This window comes from Ammospiza nelsoni, chromosome 7, assembly GCF_027579445.1.
Source record: "Ammospiza nelsoni isolate bAmmNel1 chromosome 7, bAmmNel1.pri, whole genome shotgun sequence".
Taxonomy (NCBI): domain Eukaryota; kingdom Metazoa; phylum Chordata; class Aves; order Passeriformes; family Passerellidae; genus Ammospiza; species Ammospiza nelsoni.
Window position 1 is genome coordinate 18,798,047 of NC_080639.1, and position 20,249 is coordinate 18,818,295.

A 20,249-nucleotide genomic window follows, 5' to 3' on the forward strand; every position below is an offset into this window, starting at 1 on the left:
AAAGCCTCCATTTTAGTCTTGTTTTTTTAACTATTGTAATGAAACTCTGATCTTTCCTGAGTGGTAATCTTTTAAAGAGGTAGTGCAGAAAAATCACTGTCTTTGCAGTGAATTTGAAATTTCTTTTTGCTGACCAGGCAGGTGTTTTGCACAGGCATACAAGCAAATTGCATTATTTAAGTTTCATTTATTAGATTTTTTAATTAAACACAGAAAGTGGGTATTTTTCATATTTGTATTAGTTAAGTGACAATAGAATAAATAATCTAGGTCTATGAGTAGCAAGGGCTATCACCAAGTTGATTAGTTCTCTGAAGGAATTGGTTTCCATGAGGACTAAGTGCTGTCTCAGTGCTGTGGGTAGCTGTGGGCAGCTGGGCACAGACACTGCCGCCAGCTCACTGGCAGCACCTCATCAAAGGGCAGCTGGACACGGGAAAAGATGGGGAACAGGGATTAAACTACAGCTCCCCACTGGAGGGATGTGTGGGCACCCCCATTTCAGACTGCAGAGCTCAGGCAAAGCACTGTGTGCAGAGGCTGTGGGCAGGGAACCTCTGGCAAGGCTCTAGGAGAGCTCTGTGATGGGGAAGCAAGCTGCCTTGTGAAACAAGAACATGAGCTACTGCTAATATCAGGTGAGCTGACAGGATGGAAAATCCTGTTATTTATGATTTGATGCAATAACAAACTTTTCTGGTCCTTCCCCCTTCAATGGCAAAGGAAAGGAAAAAAGGCTTCTAAAAGGCATATATGATGTACTCACTTTGTTCCTGACCTAATTTTTGCATGCTGATGAATGTTCTGCAATGTTTTTATTATAGCTATAATTATATTGCAGTTGGGGATAAAAAACCATTTAGTGAACCTAGCAATCATGGGTTTCTTCTTTAGTTGTGCAGAATTACTGCTTAGCAACTACACCTCAGCCCTGGGAAGCTTATGTAACACACGGGGAGGAGGGCCAGGACGTGTGTGTGCATCCAGGGACTGCTGAGCAAACCAGCAAGGCAAGGAGAGAGCCTGGGCTCTGGGCAGGGGCCCTGTGCCCCTCAGAGGGCTGGGAGGTGTTGCTTTGATCTTTTAAGATTTTCTAAGCTTTCTGATGTTTACATTCTTGTAGCAAACTTTCTCACACGCTTTCTTATAAACAACTTATTGTTTTGCATTCTTTTTTGGAAGAAGAGAAATTTGATAGACTGTTAGTTTGTCCAGTGTCATTGGAGAGATGGCACTTTTGGAAATCTATAAATGTTAGAGTCAGAAAATAAACCTTCCCTTTTCTTCACCTCAAACGCAGTGCTGTGTGCCCTTATGTTGTTCTGTATCCTATAGTGACAGTGAGGGGCTGGGGTGGCACTGCACTGTCCCCAGCAGACCTGCCCAGGTCCCCCCTGCAGCACAGCACTGCTGGGTGCCCTGAGCTCTGCCTCCAGCTGGGGCACTGAGAGGAGGAAGCCTCACCTGTGCATTGGGGGTCCAGCTCTTTTCAGTTTTTCAGCACATCCTTCCCCTGCCTTAGCCATGGACATTTGGAGTTATGCTCTTCACCAGAGCTCTTGCATAACCTGATAATTTCTTCATGGTCTGACTGTCTCTCTCCATGGTCTGGGCCACACCACAGAGATACTCTTCTTGATGCCTCCTGCTAAATCTCAATTTGGACAGCGTGATTCAGTGATTATCGAATGTCTCTTGCTGGTTTCATGGTCAGAGTACCATTTTTCTTTGATCTCTCCCAAGAGTGATGTCAGTAAGCTGCTCAAGGAACTTGTTTAAGAGCTTTTATTTAGATGTCCTTTTCTATTTCTCATATATTTTGTCTCAAGGACATGTATAGCTTCTTACATTACTCAGGTGTTTATCAGTACTCTGCCTTGGTCAATTGGAGCAAATGGTTCTCAGGCCTCTGGGACCCTCTGATTAATGTATTTCCTGAGGCAATTAGGCTTTATTTTGAAATATATATTTGGCAGCCAACTAGGATTTATTTTCAAGCATTATGTTGCCTGTAATTTTTCTTTCTTGCTACCAAGCCTAGAGATTGAATGCTAAGCTTTCTCTCTTTGCCTCTTTTTTTATGACTCATTACTAACTCTGTCACTAATGCAAATAGGATTGTACAACTATTAAAATTACTCATTCTATAGATTAATATTCATAAGGTAGTGTATCCTAAAGCTTGCTTGAAGGATCATTCACTAAACTCAAAAGAACTTAACACAGCACCATGCTGTTGCTCACTCAAATCCAGCACCTGCTCTGTTCTCAAAAAGGGGAAGGTGAGAGATTCTTCTAATTTGTTATCTGCTCTTTTATCCCCTTTGATGTTTTCCAGCATCATGATGTTGGACATATCTTGTTTATACCAGGCAACAACTCTCATATGACATCTCCCACTAAACTGCTGGAGTTCAGGTACACTGAGATTGCTGCAAGGTGAGTTAGACAGCACCAGTGTGGTGCAGGACAAGATACCTCACAGAAAGGGAGGTTTGCAGCCCAGCTGAGTACTTTTATTTAAAGTAGACAGAGGCCAATAATGAAATAGATGTGAGGAGGCGCAACATCTGCTGCAAGGTCAGTAGCATTGACACTTGCAAATCCCTTCCTCATGGAAAGCTGTGAGCTTCTCCTGAAAGTACTTCTTCTTGCCATTTGGAGAAAAGGCATCATTTCCAAATGTGTTACAGTACCTTGGGTTTAAATTTTGTTCAAAAAAATCCCAGACCCCAGCAGCCCATGCTCAGCAATCCAAATGCCCGCTCTTCTCAACCATTTCAAATACAGTGCAATGCTGAGCCTCTAGAGCTCCTTCATGCCCCCTCATTGAAGGAAGAATTGTGGCCTGCCCACAGCTAAATTGGAAGTTCTCTCTCTAGCATAAACCAAGAGGGGTTTGTCAGAAGCTGCAGAAAAGAATCAACTTGGCAGTGGGGAAGCTACAGGAGGAGTCACAGGTACTGCCATGGGAAGCGGGAACTGGCCTGTTCAGTCTGAGTCCATCCTTGTTTGGAAACCTCCCCCAGCACTAGGAGGAATCTGCCATTCTCTTTCTCTTGGTGGGAGGCAAACCCCCAGTGATGTTCCCTTCTTGCCCTGCAGCTCAGATGTCAGTTCAGCCTCACACCTGAGCTGTGGGCAGGTTGCTGACAGTGTCAGTGAAGGATGAAGCTCCTGCTGGTGCCACAACCCTCCTGCAGAGCCAGCAGCCAGCACAGCAGCCTCCCCAGGACCATCCCAGTGACCTGCCAGTGCAGGGGGCACAGAAAGACGAGAAAAGGAAGATAAAAAATTTTCAGAATTGGTTACCTGAAGTAGCCAGGAAAAGTGACCAAGGGAATTGCTCACATGGAATATTCCTTTTGGTGCAGGCAGTGTGGTTGGGCTGGATGCTGCATGTGTATCATCTGACACTGTTGAGCTGCTCTCACCTCAAACCACCGCTGTGCTGAGCTTCAGAGCTGTAACCTGTCCTGTGTGAGCACAGGCAGGGCGCAAGCTCCGGGGCAGTGTGACAAGGCAGTGCAGATGTAGCTTTGTCTGCTAGGAGGATGAACCTCACAATCAGGCTGATCCACAACCCAGGCTTTGTTGACACTCATTAAACTGGAACTGTTTCAGTGCCAGTTTCTCTTGTGGGGCTGCTCCTCTGGCTCCTGCACAGCCTGGCTTGCACTCACACTGCTCCCCTTGCTGTGCAGTGTGTTTACCAAGGTATTCCCGAAACTGCCTTGAGTACGGTGTTTTGAACTCCTGTCAAATCCCAAATATTGGTGAGCAGGGAAATCTGGAATTTGTCTTCATGTGAAATGCTGAGTAAAATCTGTGGGGCTGTCAGAGGAGGGGAGCCACCCCTGCCTCCTGCCTGGTGCTCAGTGTCCCAGCCATTTGTGCCTTGCCATTGGCAGCCCCCACCCTCCTGCAGGGACCCAGTTATCACTCTGAAGGTGTTGCTGGAGTTTAGGCTGTATTTTTGTTTTTCTGTTTTATCATTTGTAAATACAAGCTTGTAAGTTCCCTTTTGTCTAACACAGCCAAGATCTTGCAGGCTGCCAAGGAGGCAAAATAAATTTTGTGTGATAGGTGAGAGCTACACACCAGGAGCCACAGAAGTCAGTATTTTCCACTAATTACCAAGAAAATTCTGTGTGTGTTGGCAAAGATCCCAGCATAAGCAATGAAAGTGAGTATTTGGCATGAGGTCAGTCCTGGGTAAAGCACATATCAACAATTCCAAGTGTGTCATGTGCAGGAGTAGAAGTCTGTCCCTGGGAGCACGGTGGAGGGTGGCATTTCCTGCTTTTAAACACTCTGCAGCTCAGGTAGCCCAGTGAGGTAGATGTTGACTTTTTGAAGGCAAACGCTGCAGCCCCAGGTGAGAGGGATGCTTTGCAGGGATCTGTGGGGTTTTCTGGGACCAGTGAGGGCTTATGGAGAAAAACACCATGTGGGGAGGGAGAGAGCTTTGCCGCTCAGCTCACTGGCAGGATTAAAAATAAACCAAACTTGTTTCAGTGTGTTTATCCAGATCATACCAGCAATGAGAGAACCTGCACCCCAAAGGCAGGCACCCTGAGCCTCCCACAGGGTTACAGAGGTGTCCTCAGGATCACAAAAGTTGATCCTGGTTGTACTCACTGCAGGTGTGATGTGGGAGGGTTTAGCAGGTCTGCCTTTCACCATGGCACTGGAGTTCCACGGAAAGCAGGTGACATCCAGAGGAATATTTATGCTCCCATCCCATAGCTGGGGTTATATGGGGAATGTGTGCCCCATGTTTCAGGATTTGTTTTGTATTTGGGAGTGATGACATTGCAGAAGGGCTGCAGTCAATTATATCCTTGTGGGCAGCAGAGAAGGGCCTGTGTCAATCTGGGCAGTAGCTTTAAGCACTAAAACAACCCTGCATTGCCACCTCTTCCTTCCCTTGGCTGTTCAGTGGAGCACCCCTCAAAATGCCTTCAGCAAAACTCTATGGAACACCAGCCGAAATAGGTCAGAGCTCATGGGAGCTGAACCAGCAGATTTATGTGCAGCTAAACTTGAACAGCCTGCTCTGCAGTTGCTCCAGTGGAGAATCATCATTAGAAACAGACAGATGTATCTAAACAGGTAAATGGGAGCATCCAGAGAAATACTTCAGGCTAAATGCTCCTGTGGTCCCACTCACTGTATGGAATGGGGCAGGGATATGACACATGTATTTCCAGAAGTCAGGTTATGCTGGGCTCCACTTTCTGCACTGCACGGTAACTCTATTAAATACTTACAAATAGCATCTGAATATGCACTTAAAATATAATAACGTCACCTCCAGAAGCAGAGACTCCTAGGATCTGGTTTCCCTGTTTGACTGGTGACCTTTTCCTTGTTCTTCTCTTTCTTTCCAGACTCAAGTTCTTATTTTCTTTCCAGAAGCATCATTCAGATTAGGTAACTGAGCACCATGCCTCTGCCATAACATGAAAGCTCTGTAATTGCAGAGTTCAAGATCACCACTTCTGAGCAAGTTTTCGGTATTTTCAATTCCTTTGGGTGATGTAATAGAAAACAAAGAAAATATCTGCTGAAACCCAACTTGCCACAAACATCCGTGGTGATAAAACGTTTTTGTGGGTTGGTGGAGATGTGTCTGAGTATGGAAAACTGCAACTTTGGATTTCTTGATTTGAGGAATTTAATCTTGTTTATCAATATGTTCTGACGTGTATATTAATACTTAGCATATTCTTATGGGCACTGGAGTAAGCTGGGTAAGTACAGTCCTCCAGCATCTCAAGACTGGCATTAATTCCTTGAATGAATTTCCTCCGAAAACGTTTGCTCCCCGTTTTCTCTCGCCAGGGAGGGTTCGCGGTCGCGCTGCCGTGCGCGGCTCATCCCTCATCCAGCTGTTGCCATCTGGCGGCCGTGGGGCCGAGCTGGGATCCAGCGGGAACGTGTGCCGGGATGTAAGAGGGGAAATCTGGGAACCAACGCGTGGCAAACTCACAAATGTTTGTCTGCCATCTGCCTTACAGTGCTGCCATAATCTACTGCCGCCAGCAATGCCATTTTCCCGATACAAAAATGCATTTTAAAAGGTATATACTGCATTTGAAAACTGAAGCTAAAACTGCTGGACAGTGCTATTATTTTCAACCTTTTGTTCCTTTAATTTCCCTGATATACTTTTTAACCTTTCTCTGTTCTTTTGGTTAGTTTTGCTTCTGCTTCTCACCACCTCCACCCTCCCACAGGCCCTGTTGTCCGTGTGTCTGCTGGAGCCTCTGGCACCGGCTCTCTTCCATTGGGCACTGCCTCTCTGCAATCCTGTGATAAAAATTCCACTTAACACCTTGTATTCCTCACTCTGTCCAAAGCATTAGGTGTTCTGCTCACCTTGCCCGTGCCTGTGCAGTGCCACTCTGCCAAAGCACGTCACCTGCAGGAATATTGGTTTACAGCTGGCTTCCCTTGGGCAGGGCCTGTTCCTCACACGTGGATGGAAGGAGCTGTGCCCTACATCCAGCAAGCAGGGAGTTTTCTGCTTTCCAATCCATCTGAATGAGGATGGCCTGCCATAACTACAGGGGAAGGTGAGTTTGTGTGAAGGATGGGGAGGGGGCTCATAAAAACAAGCTGAAAAGGCTGGAGTCAAGAGAGATGTTAAAAGGGATTTTTGCGTGGGAAAGAAACGTTTGTCAAAAAATTCGCTGAATACTCTGAAGGAAAAAAGAAAAATACCCATCCTAGCAACTGACCAAATTCAGGCATTCAGTGTGGCTCAGCCCCTTCCCTTGCTTTTCCACCTCGGTCATGATGGGTCACATTCCCTAGCTGAACAACAAGCAGCATTCACTTCTCTGTCCATATTTAACTGCAGTAGCTCAGGTTGCCTCGGGTTTTTTGCGAGGTAAAAGGCTTTGTGTCTCTGCCAGGGAACATTTCTCAGAGCCAGGCTGCTGCTCCCCAAAGGCCTTCCACAAATACCTGCTCCTTCCTCTTCCAACACGAGCAGTGACTCCCAGCCGGCGGGGGCGGCTGCAAGAGCCACAACCCCTTGTGGGGCTGCAGACTCGCTGGGGCCCCCACACCCTCTGCACCCTGCCAGCCCCAAGGGACAGCCCTGTCAGGACAGACAGACAGACACCTCTGCTAGCCGAGAGCTGTCGTGTGCCAGAGTGTGGAAACACTCATCCATCTTGGAGCCCTGCTGGGGTGGGCAGGAATGCTTTGGGACCCCGAGAGGATCCGGAGGGCCCTGGTCAGCATTCCCACAATGCCTCCATGCAATTGTATCTCCACGGCAGCTGCCGGCCTGGGATAAAGGCTGGGAGCACTCAGACGCGGGTTTGAAACAAGATCTCTGCAACAATGGGAGCTGCTGGCCAGGAACCAGGCCAGAGTTATGTAGATGGAGAGTTTGTACTGGGTGATAAATGTAAATGCAGAGGCTGGATGCTTACTGGAGGGAGGTGGGTGAGGGAAAGTGATTAAAAAATAATTAAAATAATAATAAAGGCATCCAGCATGAAACACCAAGCCAGCCGGCAGACAGCACCAAGGATATACAGCAGAAATAGAAAATACCTCTGGTGTCACCCAGAGGCAAAGCTAGGGAAGGGTTTTCTGGGGAATGTTTTCTGGAAAAGGGAATTTGGAACACAGTGCAAGAACGCCTGTGGCAGGTCACCCAGCGCCATGTCCTATCTCCACATGGCAGCTGCCTGAGAAAAATGCAAGAACACCATTAGCATTTGGCAATCTATCCCCAGGACACCACCCCAGAGTCAGTGACAGACTTCTTAGGGGGAGTCTGTGTATGTGTGCATTCAATAGTATAAAATTATTTGGCAGACTATTTTTTCTGGACAGAGATAGACCTCTGCAAACAGACACTCCTGTGGCCCCCAACTCCACTGCAGACACGCACTGTGAAGAGCTGTCTTGGTTAAGCTGGACAACTGTAATTTAACCTCAATATCCTCTACTTTTTATCATGGGGACAGCAAGTGAATCCAAATCTGCCTTCTCCAGACCATTTGGGATTTTACAGACCCTACTAAAACTCTCTGTCTTGCTTTCAGGCTGATGGCTCATACTCTCTATCTGTTCCAGGTGCAGAAGCCAATTTGCACTGTGGATGTTGTTGTCACTTTCTCCTGGGCCTCTTCCAAGTCTTTTGAAACCAGATGACCTGAACTGCAAAGAACATTCACAGATTTATAGTGGCATCTTTCCTTTTTGCTTCATCTCCTCTCCTGGAAACTGATGGACTTGCTTTTCTCATGCTGCTGAGCACTTCACAGGACTATCTCTCAAGGTTTTGTTCCTGAGTGATATTGTTGAGCTCAGAGTAGATAATCATGTATATATGAGGTAGATAGGTGTGTGTATATAAGTGTGTGTAGTATATATATATTATTTATATATATATATAAATCTCCACTGTTTCTTGTTTTCTTTGCTAGCCTGAATGACTATTATTACCAATGACTGAGTATTATTACTGATAATTACCAATACATTATTATGTATTTGGTAATAATAGTTTTCTCTCCTTTACAGGTGATTTATGGCAATAAAGAGCAAGCACTCGCATGTTCTACAGAAATCCACTGGATCTGCCCTGCTGTAGAAACAAACCAGTCATGTTTCTATCACTTGACTTTCTCAGTCCACTAACTATGGAGGTGGCAGCAGACTGAGAATCTTCTCTTAGTCAGTTAATAGCTTAAAAAGTGGGACTCCTCTACTAGGGAGTCCTGGTAGATTCAAGGAGATGGATCTCTCTTGAGAATATTTGTTTACTTCAAAGCTTTCCCATCCCTCTGTGAAGCCAAGGGAGCAGCCTCCTCCCAGCATGCTGTCTGGTGGGGGTGTATCAGAAATTAGTGACTGTGCTCTGTTTTGTCTCAGAGAAACAAAACCTTAAACCTGGCAAGTTGCTCTGTTCACAAAAAGTTTCTGAGATCTCACCAAGATGTTCAGTTACTTACAGATAACTCTTTCTTAGTTTATTTGTGTGTGTATTTGTTTAGTAAGTCACAGACCACATTGATACTTAGAAAAAAAATCACCTTCTGTAAACCACAGAAGATATTTGAAGGGTGAAGCACACTGTGCTCCTGTTTCCAGCCCGGTGGCCCTCAGCTGTCACTCCCAGAACAGGTGCTGTAAACCAACACCCTGCTGGGTGTACTTTGGCAGCACAGCCCCCTCTGAAGAGACTCAGAGTGCTTTGTGCATGCCTCCATCTGTATGACTGCAGCAAGAGGATGATGAAGGTCCATTGTGTGCTCCTCCTCCTCATCTGCTCAGGTAAGGTGTTCCAGCTGTTGCCTTGAAGCGGGGGGGGGTGTCTCCTTCCAGGGCTCTGCATGTACATCAGCACGAGCAAGAATGTGTTCCAGGAGGGGCCTGTCCCACTGGTAAGGTTTTATGAACGCACCCAATCATTTAAAAGAAAGCTTTGGAGTGCATTAGTAGCAGCTCAGGTATTTGTAATTTCAGGCACCAGATATTTTCAGTGGAGAAGTTTGTGTTTAATTGGTTTTGTCTCTGCAATCTTTTTCTCATGCTCCCGTTTACCTTAGTGCTACCTGTATTTCAAAATATGGGAAGGGATCTAGTAAGCATGACTTGGAATGGGAAAAATCATTACAAGAAGTTTCATGAAGTTGTGGGGTGACTGACAAGGAGGTAGAATTGATTGGCAGCTGCATGTGTTGTACTGAGCTAATTCTTTTTGAACTGTCCCTTAAAAGAATAAATATTTGTAATCCTAAAAACTTTTCAGAAAATTCAAGCAGTATACTAAATTCCTACCAAGCTACACCAGAAGGGAACAAATATGAAAGGATTTTAATTGCATTAATAAAGCATAGAGCTTCAATTAGATGGGTTGTTGTAATCATAACTTAAACATTGAAAGATGTCTCCTGCCTACCCTCGCTCAGCCTCCTGGCAGTGGAAGCAAACAGACAGCTTTTCTGATTGGCATCCAAGTACTTCAATATAATCTCATGGCAGGACAAGGCCAAGGCAGAACCCTTGGCAATCTCAGCTCAGCTATGTAGAAGAAGTTGATGAAAAGTCAGTTAGGAAACCAGCAGAAATCCTTGGAGTCAGCAGCAAAATTCTTGTTGACTTCTGTGGTCCAGGATTCAACAGAGAGTGGGAGACAAGGATGCAATCTGCCAAAAATTCTTGCAGTGAGGCTCAACTGCTCTGCTCCCTCTCACCACCTTCAAGAGGGGAGACACAAAAACATCCCCAGGCATCCCTCTCATTTGCTTTCTCCCCTGTACCAATGAAGCAGCTACAGTCTGAGGACATTGTGTGCCTGCTCCCCCTGCCCCAGGCTCTCTGGAAGCAGGGCCCATCTGTTCCCAGTGCCCTTGCTTCTTGGCACGGCAGTGCAATGCACAGCACTGTGAAGGCTCCACTGGAACAGGGCTGCTCCCTGCCATTTTCACCTGGGAAATTTTTCTTTCAAGGCTCTTTGGCGCAGCACAGCCAAGTCATGCTGGGCAGCCTGTGGGCAGAGCTGTCCATGGACCTGCCCCACACAGTGAGTGGTTTCCTTCCCTCACCACCTGCATAACCCCAGCAACTCCCATTGTGGAGAGGAGCTCTTGTTCCACTTAGACTGCAGATGCAAGGAGTGGGGATGGTGATGCCTTCTCCATGACTGGTGTGCTTGGCCCTCACCTTTAATGTCAGTGTCACAGAAGGTCTGTGGGGTTGAAGGTGGAAAAGGCAACATTAGAAACCCTTGAGACTGGACATTTTCTGTGTTTACCTGCCCATAAGTACTGCATGTTAGCACAGTTTCAGGCTGGAAGACTCCTGATGTTCAGTCTGATGTTCATGATCCTGCCTGTTTGCATTTGTTCATCTCCTGGTGGGAGGCCATTGTCACAGGGAGGACTCGGTGTCATCCCTCACCAGCAGCTTGCCTGGCAGCGTTTCCTGTATGCCAGCCTCAGACCGATGGTGCTGTAGGCTGTTCCCTGCCCCTCCTGACTGTTGTTGTCCTTTCTGGCTGTTGTGCAGCTGGGCTGGCCCTGGGCTATGAGGATGAGACCCGCCTGGTGGAGGACTTGTTCAGTAACTACAACAAGGTGGTGCGGCCCGTGGAGGACCATCGTGACGCCGTCGTCGTCACCGTGGGGCTGCAGCTCATCCAGCTCATCAGCGTGGTACGGCGGGACACGGGTGGTGTTGAGTCACTGCCTCATGTGATCGTGCCAAATGGTGGTGTTTTTCTAAGGAAACAATTTTTATGCTTTAATCCTGATGCTTGCTGATACTGCCTGCTTTTTTTTTTCCCTTTCCTTTTTTTTAAGGATGAAGTAAATCAGATTGTGACAACCAATGTGCGCCTGAAACAGGTAACTCTAAATATTCTTAAGCATTTCATCTAATTCAAATAAATGCACTCAACACAGTCAGGAATTGACCACACTCTCATACCTTCAGGGGCAGCCTGGAGAGGTGGGTCAGACAGTAGAGCATTTCTTCTTACTGAGATCTAAAGATTAAAGTACTCTAGATGCTAAGAGTTTTAAGAAAAGCATTTGGGGTTGTATTTCAAACAGTAGGCTTCTGATATCTTTGTGTTATTTTCTTTTGGGGTTTTTGGGTTTTTTTTAATAAGCTTCTTAAACCAAAGTATAAGTTAATGTAAAAAATGAGCTGGGGGTCCCACTCCCGCATGTTTATGCTTACCTGCATGTCCCAAAGCAAGGGAGGAGCTGTTTCTGGGAAACAAACTAACCCCAGTGCTGGGAGGGGCTCTCAGGGGCTGAAATCTTCTCTCTTTAGCAATGGACAGACGTCAACCTCAAATGGAATCCAGATGACTACGGTGGCGTAAAAAAAATCCGCATCCCCTCAGATGATATCTGGCGGCCAGACCTTGTTCTTTACAACAAGTAAGGGGTGCCAGCTGCTCAGGGAGGCAGGGAGGGAGGGGAGAGGAGCTCTGCCTTGTGGCACCACCCTGGTGGGACAGTTTTCCCATGACATCTGTTCCAGTGGGTACAATTCCTCAGGGAAAGCTTCTCCAGGAGCAGGCACTGGGGAGTCATTTGACCCACAGCCAGAGAAACCTTTTGTGACTCTGCTGATTATGCTGTCCACATTGCTTTCAACGTCCTTGTTCCTTCTGCAGTGCAGACGGGGATTTTGCCATTGTGAAATACACCAAAGTCCTTCTGGAGCACACAGGTCGGATCACCTGGACACCACCAGCCATTTTTAAGAGTTACTGTGAAATCATAGTCACACACTTCCCATTTGACCAGCAGAACTGCAGCATGAAGTTGGGAACTTGGACATATGATGGCACAATGGTTGTTATTAACCCGGTAAGCAAGGACTCTGTAATTGGGAAAAGCAGCAAAGACCTGTACGTGTTTTTTTAAGAGAGATCTCAGATTTAGAATGGAATATGACCTAGTTCTGACAGGAAAAACAAGAAGACCCTACCTGTAAAACAGAAAATTCTCATTTGTAGATCTAACACAAGATTTCCTAGTTTGGCTCCTAAATTCTTCTTACATATTATCCCTGTGCCCTAACAGTCTCCTGTCTGTCCTCTGGCAGATTTGCACCACTTTTTATGATGCTGCCTGTTCTACTTCTGTTTGTTTTCTTGGGTTTAGAGTTTTTTGAGGGGGTATATTTTCTCTGCTCATGACTTTACATTGCCAAAGACTCCTTCCCTGTTCCCTCAGGTACGTCTCCTATCTGTCACATTTTTTCAGTCTACTATCTTGACCGTTTCTGTAAAATATTCAGTTGAATGCTGTGTGGAGGCTGATATTCTAAGGAAAAATAACATAGATGAGAGTTGTTTACTCACAAAAAACCCCAACAAAGTGCATGAGTTATCTGGAATCCCATTCCTGAGCCAAACCTGCTAAGTTTTGATTTGGCTCAGAATACCTGGTGCTAAGAATTTGTTGGGGTGTTTTGCTGCCAGGAGAGCGATCGCCCAGACCTGAGTAACTTCATGGAGAGTGGGGAGTGGGTGATGAAGGATTACCGTGGCTGGAAGCACTGGGTTTACTACGCCTGCTGCCCTGACACGCCCTACCTGGACATCACCTACCACTTCCTCATGCAGCGCCTGCCCCTCTACTTCATTGTCAACGTCATCATCCCCTGCCTGCTCTTCTCCTTTCTAACAGGGCTCGTTTTTTACCTACCCACAGATTCAGGTATGTAAATGTATTCGTTCTGCTTCCATAGAAATTGCTCTTCTAAGAAATTCCCAGTATTTGAAACCATCAGCCAGCTTGAATGCCAGTGCATACTAAAACTGGACATTTCCACTGAAAGTAATGGCTTTAAATATTCTGCAAAGAAAGGATAAGTGCTGAAAACTGAAACTGTTGATAGAAATAAATTGGGGTGCTTTCCCACAGAAATTGCTGACTAGCTATCCAGTTAACTTCTGCAAACTAAAGATTTAGATGGATAATTTTTATGTTTTGCCATAGGAAGTCAGTGTATTAGTATGTCCAGCAGTAAAATGAGCACACAGGGATGACAGAGGCCCTTTTGCATCGTGTCAGAGCAGAGAGCTCGATACCTGCTCACACACACATCACCTTGTGTGACACAGAGTAATTCTGACCTGTTCTGGCCTCCTTCGTCTCTGCTGAGCCACTCATGCTCCCTGCAACCATTTCATCTGCTTCATTCTTTTTGTCTTCTGTCAGGTTTTCATACCACTTATTTTCAGTGTATGCCCCTTCTTATTAAATACTTGACGTAATTTTTTAAGTGGAAAACTTTCTACAAAGTTGAACTGGATTTAAAAAAATGTGTGAATAATGTTTTGTAATTCATTTTTGACACCATCCACATGCATAGCAACTGACCTGATGTCAGATGTGATTTTAGTCTGCTCTCTCAGCCCAGAGACAGAGAGTAAGGGAAGCAAACCCTCAGAAAGCTGTGGAGCAAGCACAAAGGTGCATATGCTGCATTGTTCAAAATGCAGAGCCCACCAAATGCTCCTAGCAAGTAAAAATATTCAGCACCCACCCACACCTCAGCCCAGTCATTCCTGGTAATTCCCACCTTAGTGCTGGAGCAGATGCTGTTAGGGTCTCATATTTGCCAAGCCTACTTCTGCTTTGGATGCTGGCAGAGATGATGGCCTTGCAAATGCACACAGGTGTTTGTGTGAACAGCACTTACCCATCCTGCTTCTCAAATCAATGCTCTCTGTACTGAACGATGGGAGCAGCAATGATTTTGGGGGTCTGGCTTTTTTATGACAGGTGAGAAAATGACCCTCAGCATCTCTGTCCTGCTGTCCCTGACTGTGTTCCTGCTGGTCATCGTGGAGCTGATTCCCTCCACCTCCAGCGCAGTGCCTCTGATTGGCAAGTACATGCTGTTCACCATGGTGTTTGTCATCGCCTCGATCATCATCACCGTCATCGTCATCAACACCCACCACCGCTCCCCCAGCACGCACACCATGCCCCCCTGGGTCAGGAAGGTGAGCTCTGTGCCTTGGTTTCACCTGCTGCTTTCACCAAATGCTCCATATTTTATTGGCAGGTCTTGTAATAAAAGTCAAAAAGAATTGGGGAGGTAAATGCGTCACGTTAAAGAGCACAAGAGCCAGTGTTTACTGCCTAGCTGTGTGTAAAGTCAGCAAGATTGCTAAAGTGCTTCTTGAGGTAACAAAATTGTGCGCTGGGGTAGAGCCTTGCAGGGAACAGATGAGACAAAACATGGGCAGCTAAAGGTAGGGAATGGGAAAAGAAAATGTCCATCTGGACTCAAATTATGTATCCTAGCCTAATTCTCCACTGACTGCAAGGCACTGCTGCCTGCCAGTGACCAGCCACCAGCCTGCATGAGTGCAGAGCACAAAGGCCACTGGGAATACCTGAGTTCAGCATCCCATTTTGCAAAGAATACTTCAGCAAAAGCTAAAAAATCTTCTCTGTAGTTTTCCAGTATACAGTTCCTCTGCAGCCCTTGGGAGATCCTTGCACAGGAGTCTAAATGGTAATCATAAGACACAAAAAAAATTGGTTGTCTATCATCACAAGTTCTTTGCCAGGGAGACAGTATCAAAGACCATCTGATTTATTCAGTAATCCTTGCAGTTTTGAAGCCTGCCTGGGTTCATACTAAACCAAGACACGAAAGGAGGTTTTTCTGTGTATTTCTAATTGTGTTTGTAAGGTTACAGCTTATATTGGATTCCCTCTACAGCATAAACAACCCCTGCAGAAGGGAAATTTCAACAGGAAACACTGCATGTGCCTAACATTGCTCTGGCAGCAAATCTCTTACTGTAAACCTTATATGCCTGTATAGCAAACATTCATAACAGTGAAATCAAACCTAAGGAGCCAAAAGAGTTTCTTTGCAGTCCATTCTTCCAGTCAGATTTGTAGGCAATGTGTTTCAAGTTAGATGGGATGGCTGGAGCTCTGTCAGCCCATGCCAGCTGAGGATGTGCTCTGTGGCATCACCCTCTGCTTCAGGTGTGGATGCTGGGTGTAGGGCAGGGGGATGGCTGGCAGCAAACACACTGCAGGCCCTGGGGGGACTCCCTCTGCCCCGGGACAGGAGGTGAGAAAAGCCCCGGTGTGACTGAGGCGTGGGCTGTGACACAGTCGGAGAGGGAATGTGCAGCACGGGAAGGATCCGGGAGGGGAGAGGCTGGTCTTTGTTCAGCACAGCTGCAGCTGTAGCACAGCCCCACAGAGCAGCCACTGTCATCTTCTCCCTCTGTTCGCAGATCTTTATTGACACCATCCCAAACGTCATGTTTTTCTCTACAATGAAACGACCATCAAGAGACAAACAAGACAAAAATATTTTTTCAGAAGATATTGATATTTCTGACATTTCTGGGAAGTCAGGTTCTGTGCCTGTCAACTTCTACTCCCCGCTTACCAAAAACCCAGATGTGAAAAATGCTATAGAGGGAATCAAATACATTGCAGAAACAATGAAATCGGACCAAGAAGCCAGTAATGTAAGGCGCTTTTTTGTTTTTTTGTGCATGATTCATTTCTAGCTTTCAGGTTGCTACATCTTACTTTTTTGGCAAAATATCCCTGCCTTACAAAAACACTCCAAGCCCTGGTTTGGCTCCAGCAGTGGGTGGTCTTCTCCCCTTAAGGGAGTCAACAAGGAACAACAAATAATTGTCACAGATGTTAACTGAATATTGGCTTCCCAAAATAATAGAAAAGGAAGGAAAAAGTGTCAGTGCTAAGGTTTTCTTATGTGGTATGTGAAGGCATAGAGATGGAGTGTCTGTGAGTAGGAAACCAGTTTCAAGAATTATAAGCAAGTTCCAAAACACATTTCTTCTGTCTCCCACTCAGGCATCTTGCCCCTGTAGTAAGATCCTGCTGCTTTTGAAAACCCAGGAAGCAAGGCAAACTCTAAAAGCCCTAGTAGTGTTATTTGAGAAGTGTTAAATGTAACTTACAAATTATATTTCCAATTTGGATAAGGTTTTGTTTTATTCCTGAATACAAGTAGTCCCTCCAAATGAAGTACGTTATGAGCTACTCTGCTTACTGACTTTTTCCAATTGCAAGCCAAAGGAAGGATAAAAGCATATAGTCACACATGGCAGTGTTCCCTAGAAAACCTAGCTCTGCCTCCTTCTAGCACATTCAGCACAATTAACCCCTCTTTTATTTCAGCTTTCACAGCTCACACAGCTTTTGCAAGGCTAATTCAGTCCTGGTATTTCACCTTCCTAGGTGGTCATAGTCCTCTCCTGTTGAGCTGCAGGCTGTCTGAAGACAGGGGAGCTCTCTGAAAAAATAATTTGACTCACTCTCTTGAAAAGGAGGTGCTTCCTTGCCACCGACAGGATTTACACCACAGTGTTTGTTCCTGTGACCAAATTCCTGGAGCATGTGGAATGGCTCTGGCTGTAGTCTCATGTTCCCCGTGACTCCTTTGCCTCTCTGCAGACAAATTGTTGTCTTCAGCAGGGCTGGCATGGCTTCAACATCTCTGGGCTCCACTTCCTCCCTAGCTTACAAGGAGGGTCTTCAGGTTACCAGCAAACACCCCCCTCGGAAGTGGAGCCCAGCTGTTTGTGTCATCTGGGCACTAGTGATATATCACTTCCAGGGGGTTTCAAAAGTCAAGTTTCCTAAATAAACTAAAGGATCTGAAGGCTATCACTTCATTGCATTTGCTTCTGAACCATCTCAAAACAGTAGTCATTGTCAGTGTCCTCTAGATAAATTACAGCAGCCTCTTCTGCTTATGGCAGAACCAAGGCACAAGCAGAAGGTGCTTTAGGCCAGCACATGTCACTCCTTCAGGTGGAGTTCCAGGGTGGAAATCATGAGCCCTGCTGTACTTGGGGCCTTGCACTCTGCATGTTCTTACTGTGCTGGGTTCCCAGTGAAAAGGTACAGAGCAAGTGGCTCATGGTGTCCCACAACTAGAAAAAAGACTAATGGAGCTACCAAGAAGGTTTTACAAGGCATTAGAGTGTATGGAAAGCAGGGATTAGGGTTAAATTATTAGGAATTGCCTAGATATCTCATGAGAAAAAAAAAAAGCAAGGGAAAAACAAAAGTCATTTGAGTCAAACTAAGCATTTTGCTTTCAAGATTTTACACTTTCTTTCAGAAGCAACAATTGGCCTAATAAGCTTTTCAACATTTTTTTAAATGAAATTGTTCAGCAAATTGCCAGGGTTTCTGGTTAGTTTATGTTGAAACTTGTATTTCTAGGTTGTTTAGGCTTTCTTAACCACTGACCTGCTTTTGAGAAGAAAATGAGCATTTTTTGCATAGCAATAATGGCACTTAGGAAGAGTCTTCCCCTTGTTCAAGATAGTAAATTACGAGAATTCTGTAACAAACAGGGCTCTGCAGAGATTTTACCATCTCCTTTGTTTCTTTCCCAGGCTGCAGAAGAATGGAAGTTTGTTGCAATGGTGCTTGATCATCTCCTCCTTGGCATATTTATGCTAGTTTGTTTTATAGGAACATTAGCTGTATTTGCTGGTCGCCTTATTGAATTAAATCAGCAAGGATGAACGTCAGCTGGAAACTATTTGCTGCCCTGAACAGCTGAAAGCATCATGACCATCAGAATCTGGCCAGCCTCTGAAAGGTTCACTGACAGGAATCAGTAACCACTGGGAAAGAGCAGGGATAAAAAAACATAAGGCCCCATACTTAGCACTTCTGAGCTGCTGCTCAGTAGCATTTAACTGCCAAAAAGAAACACTTGCATTAGTGGTAAAAGTGAATGGCTATCAGCCAGGTTTTGATCTGTTTTACCCTTTATTAAAAATGTTAATGTATAATAAGGTTGTCTGACTTTGTAAGCAACAGATACTATTCCAGTGAAGTCAATAGCAGTGTAATAAGCTTTAGCTGAGCTGTAAATCTGTATCCAACTTTGGCATTCAAGCTGGTTTTAATATCTACTCTGTGGCTTGTGTACTAGCAGAGTCACTCCTCTGATAACACTAGACATAACCACCAGAAATATCTCAAACTCCATGCTTAAGCACTTGATTTTTGAACTGACTGACTATCATGCAGGACTCTACCCACAGAATCTCTTGCTGCAGCAAAGGGGGAGAGACTTGTTCTTTACAGTGGGAAGGATCCAACCTGTTTCTAGAATAATCTCCACATTCAGCCTACTCTGCTCTTGGAAGGTTGGTTTCCACGCTGCACTTTCGACCTTGAGGGTGTTTGTTAAACACAATTCTCTGTTTCCGAAGCTGTCCCCTGCCCCACTGGTCCGGCCGCGGCTCCCGGCCGTGCCCGAGGCCCGCTAACGGGAGCGCTCCTCCCGGAGCCGCGCCGGGAGCGGCCCCGCTCCGCTCAAAACTTGAGCAGCAGCTCGCTCTGGTGGCCAAAGCAAAGCACTGCTGCCGCTGCCTCTGCCCAGCACCGCCAGACTGTTTACTCCGCATGCGACACAAGCAAGGAGCCTCTCTGCGTTCAAATGATGCCGTGTGGCAATACCAGCAGCGCTGCCTCTTCTTCTCAAACATAAATAAGGATAGGTGGGGCAACTGCGACAAGTTACTCATCTTTTCCAGCTGGTTGTCCAAGCCAAGAGCACTACTTTGCTAACAGCTGTAAACAATTTAGTAAAATAATTGGTATTATGTTAAAACGTGTCCTGCCTGCAGAGGACAGGCATTTGAAGCACTAGAGGGAAATGAGGCACTTGAGCAACACTCCCAGCATTGCGTAGTGTTTGCCGGACAGTGTTTTGGTGAGCTGCAGTCCTGAGCAAACAGTGTGTCTGGGGTGATCACTTGTAGCACGCTGCTCCGCTCTCACGGTTTAAAGGATGGTAATCTTTGCCTCCCTGGATGATCATTAACCCTGCAAGCGAGGGCCAAAGATGCATTGCTGGGCGCCACCTCTGCTGCCAGAGGGAATGCTCACTGCAGCTGGGTTTGGCTCCGGTGGGAATTCCCAGCTCCCAGCCCCTGGGGGAGTCAGCAGCTCCCTGCTCAGACGAGCTAAGCTGCAGCCTAATGGTGCCTGGACCTTAATTTGAGAGCCTCTGATTGGCGCTGAAATTGACAGAACAATCCTCTTAGAGCAGCAGGTAGTTGAATCTTAGCATTAAAAATAAACATCAAGTAACAAGATTCATGGTGAGCACTTACAGTATCTTTGTTCAGCTTTCCCAAGAGATCTGAGTCTTGGCCTCCAAATTCCCCCTATCTGTGTGCCAGAGTCAATGTGTGCACGTGTGTACCTGCCTGCTTCTCCAGCTCTCCTTATACACAGCTAAGTACCAGTGCTTCCCTTCCACTTCCTCAGAAAAAGGTTTGAAACTATTTATTCAAAAATTGTCATTTTTTACCTGTTTTATAGGCACAGCAAATCTTCTGCCTTTATGTCACTTTGTCTCTTGATGAACTAGTTGTGTCTCAAAAGATGTGACAGCAGGCAAAAATAAATGCTAACAACTTCCCTTCTTAAGTTGCAGATTCCAGGCATTGTACTCTGACTCTCCAAACAGAGTTCTCCAAGCATCAAATAAGTGCATGTTTTTCTTTTTTTTCTTTTTTCTTTTTTTTTTCTTTGCTTTGCTTTGAATATTTGGACTATACCAGCCTCTGTTTTCTCTTCCTAGATCACCTTTATGATACATTTTTTTGCATACCACTAAGATCCCCTGTTACCAGTGTCCATCCTCTGACAGAACAACCTTACCTACCTGCAGACTACCTCTTCTCAACTGCTACTGTGCTT

The 20,249-nt window shown here is 45.7% G+C and overlaps 1 protein-coding gene across 1 annotated transcript; it reads left to right on the forward strand.

Annotated features, from left to right (window-relative positions):
• Positions 1-9,248: 9,248 nt before the first annotated feature.
• Positions 9,249-18,691, forward strand: CHRNA1 (cholinergic receptor nicotinic alpha 1 subunit). The gene is made up of 9 exons (XM_059475809.1): positions 9,249-9,306; positions 11,044-11,189; positions 11,337-11,381; positions 11,815-11,924; positions 12,164-12,359; positions 12,977-13,214; positions 14,286-14,509; positions 15,770-16,009; positions 17,921-18,691. The coding sequence occupies exons 1-9, from the start codon at positions 9,264-9,266 to the stop codon at positions 18,050-18,052; spliced, it is 1,374 nt and encodes a 457-aa protein (XP_059331792.1). The 5' UTR covers positions 9,249-9,263; the 3' UTR covers positions 18,053-18,691.
• Positions 18,692-20,249: the final 1,558 nt, after the last annotated feature.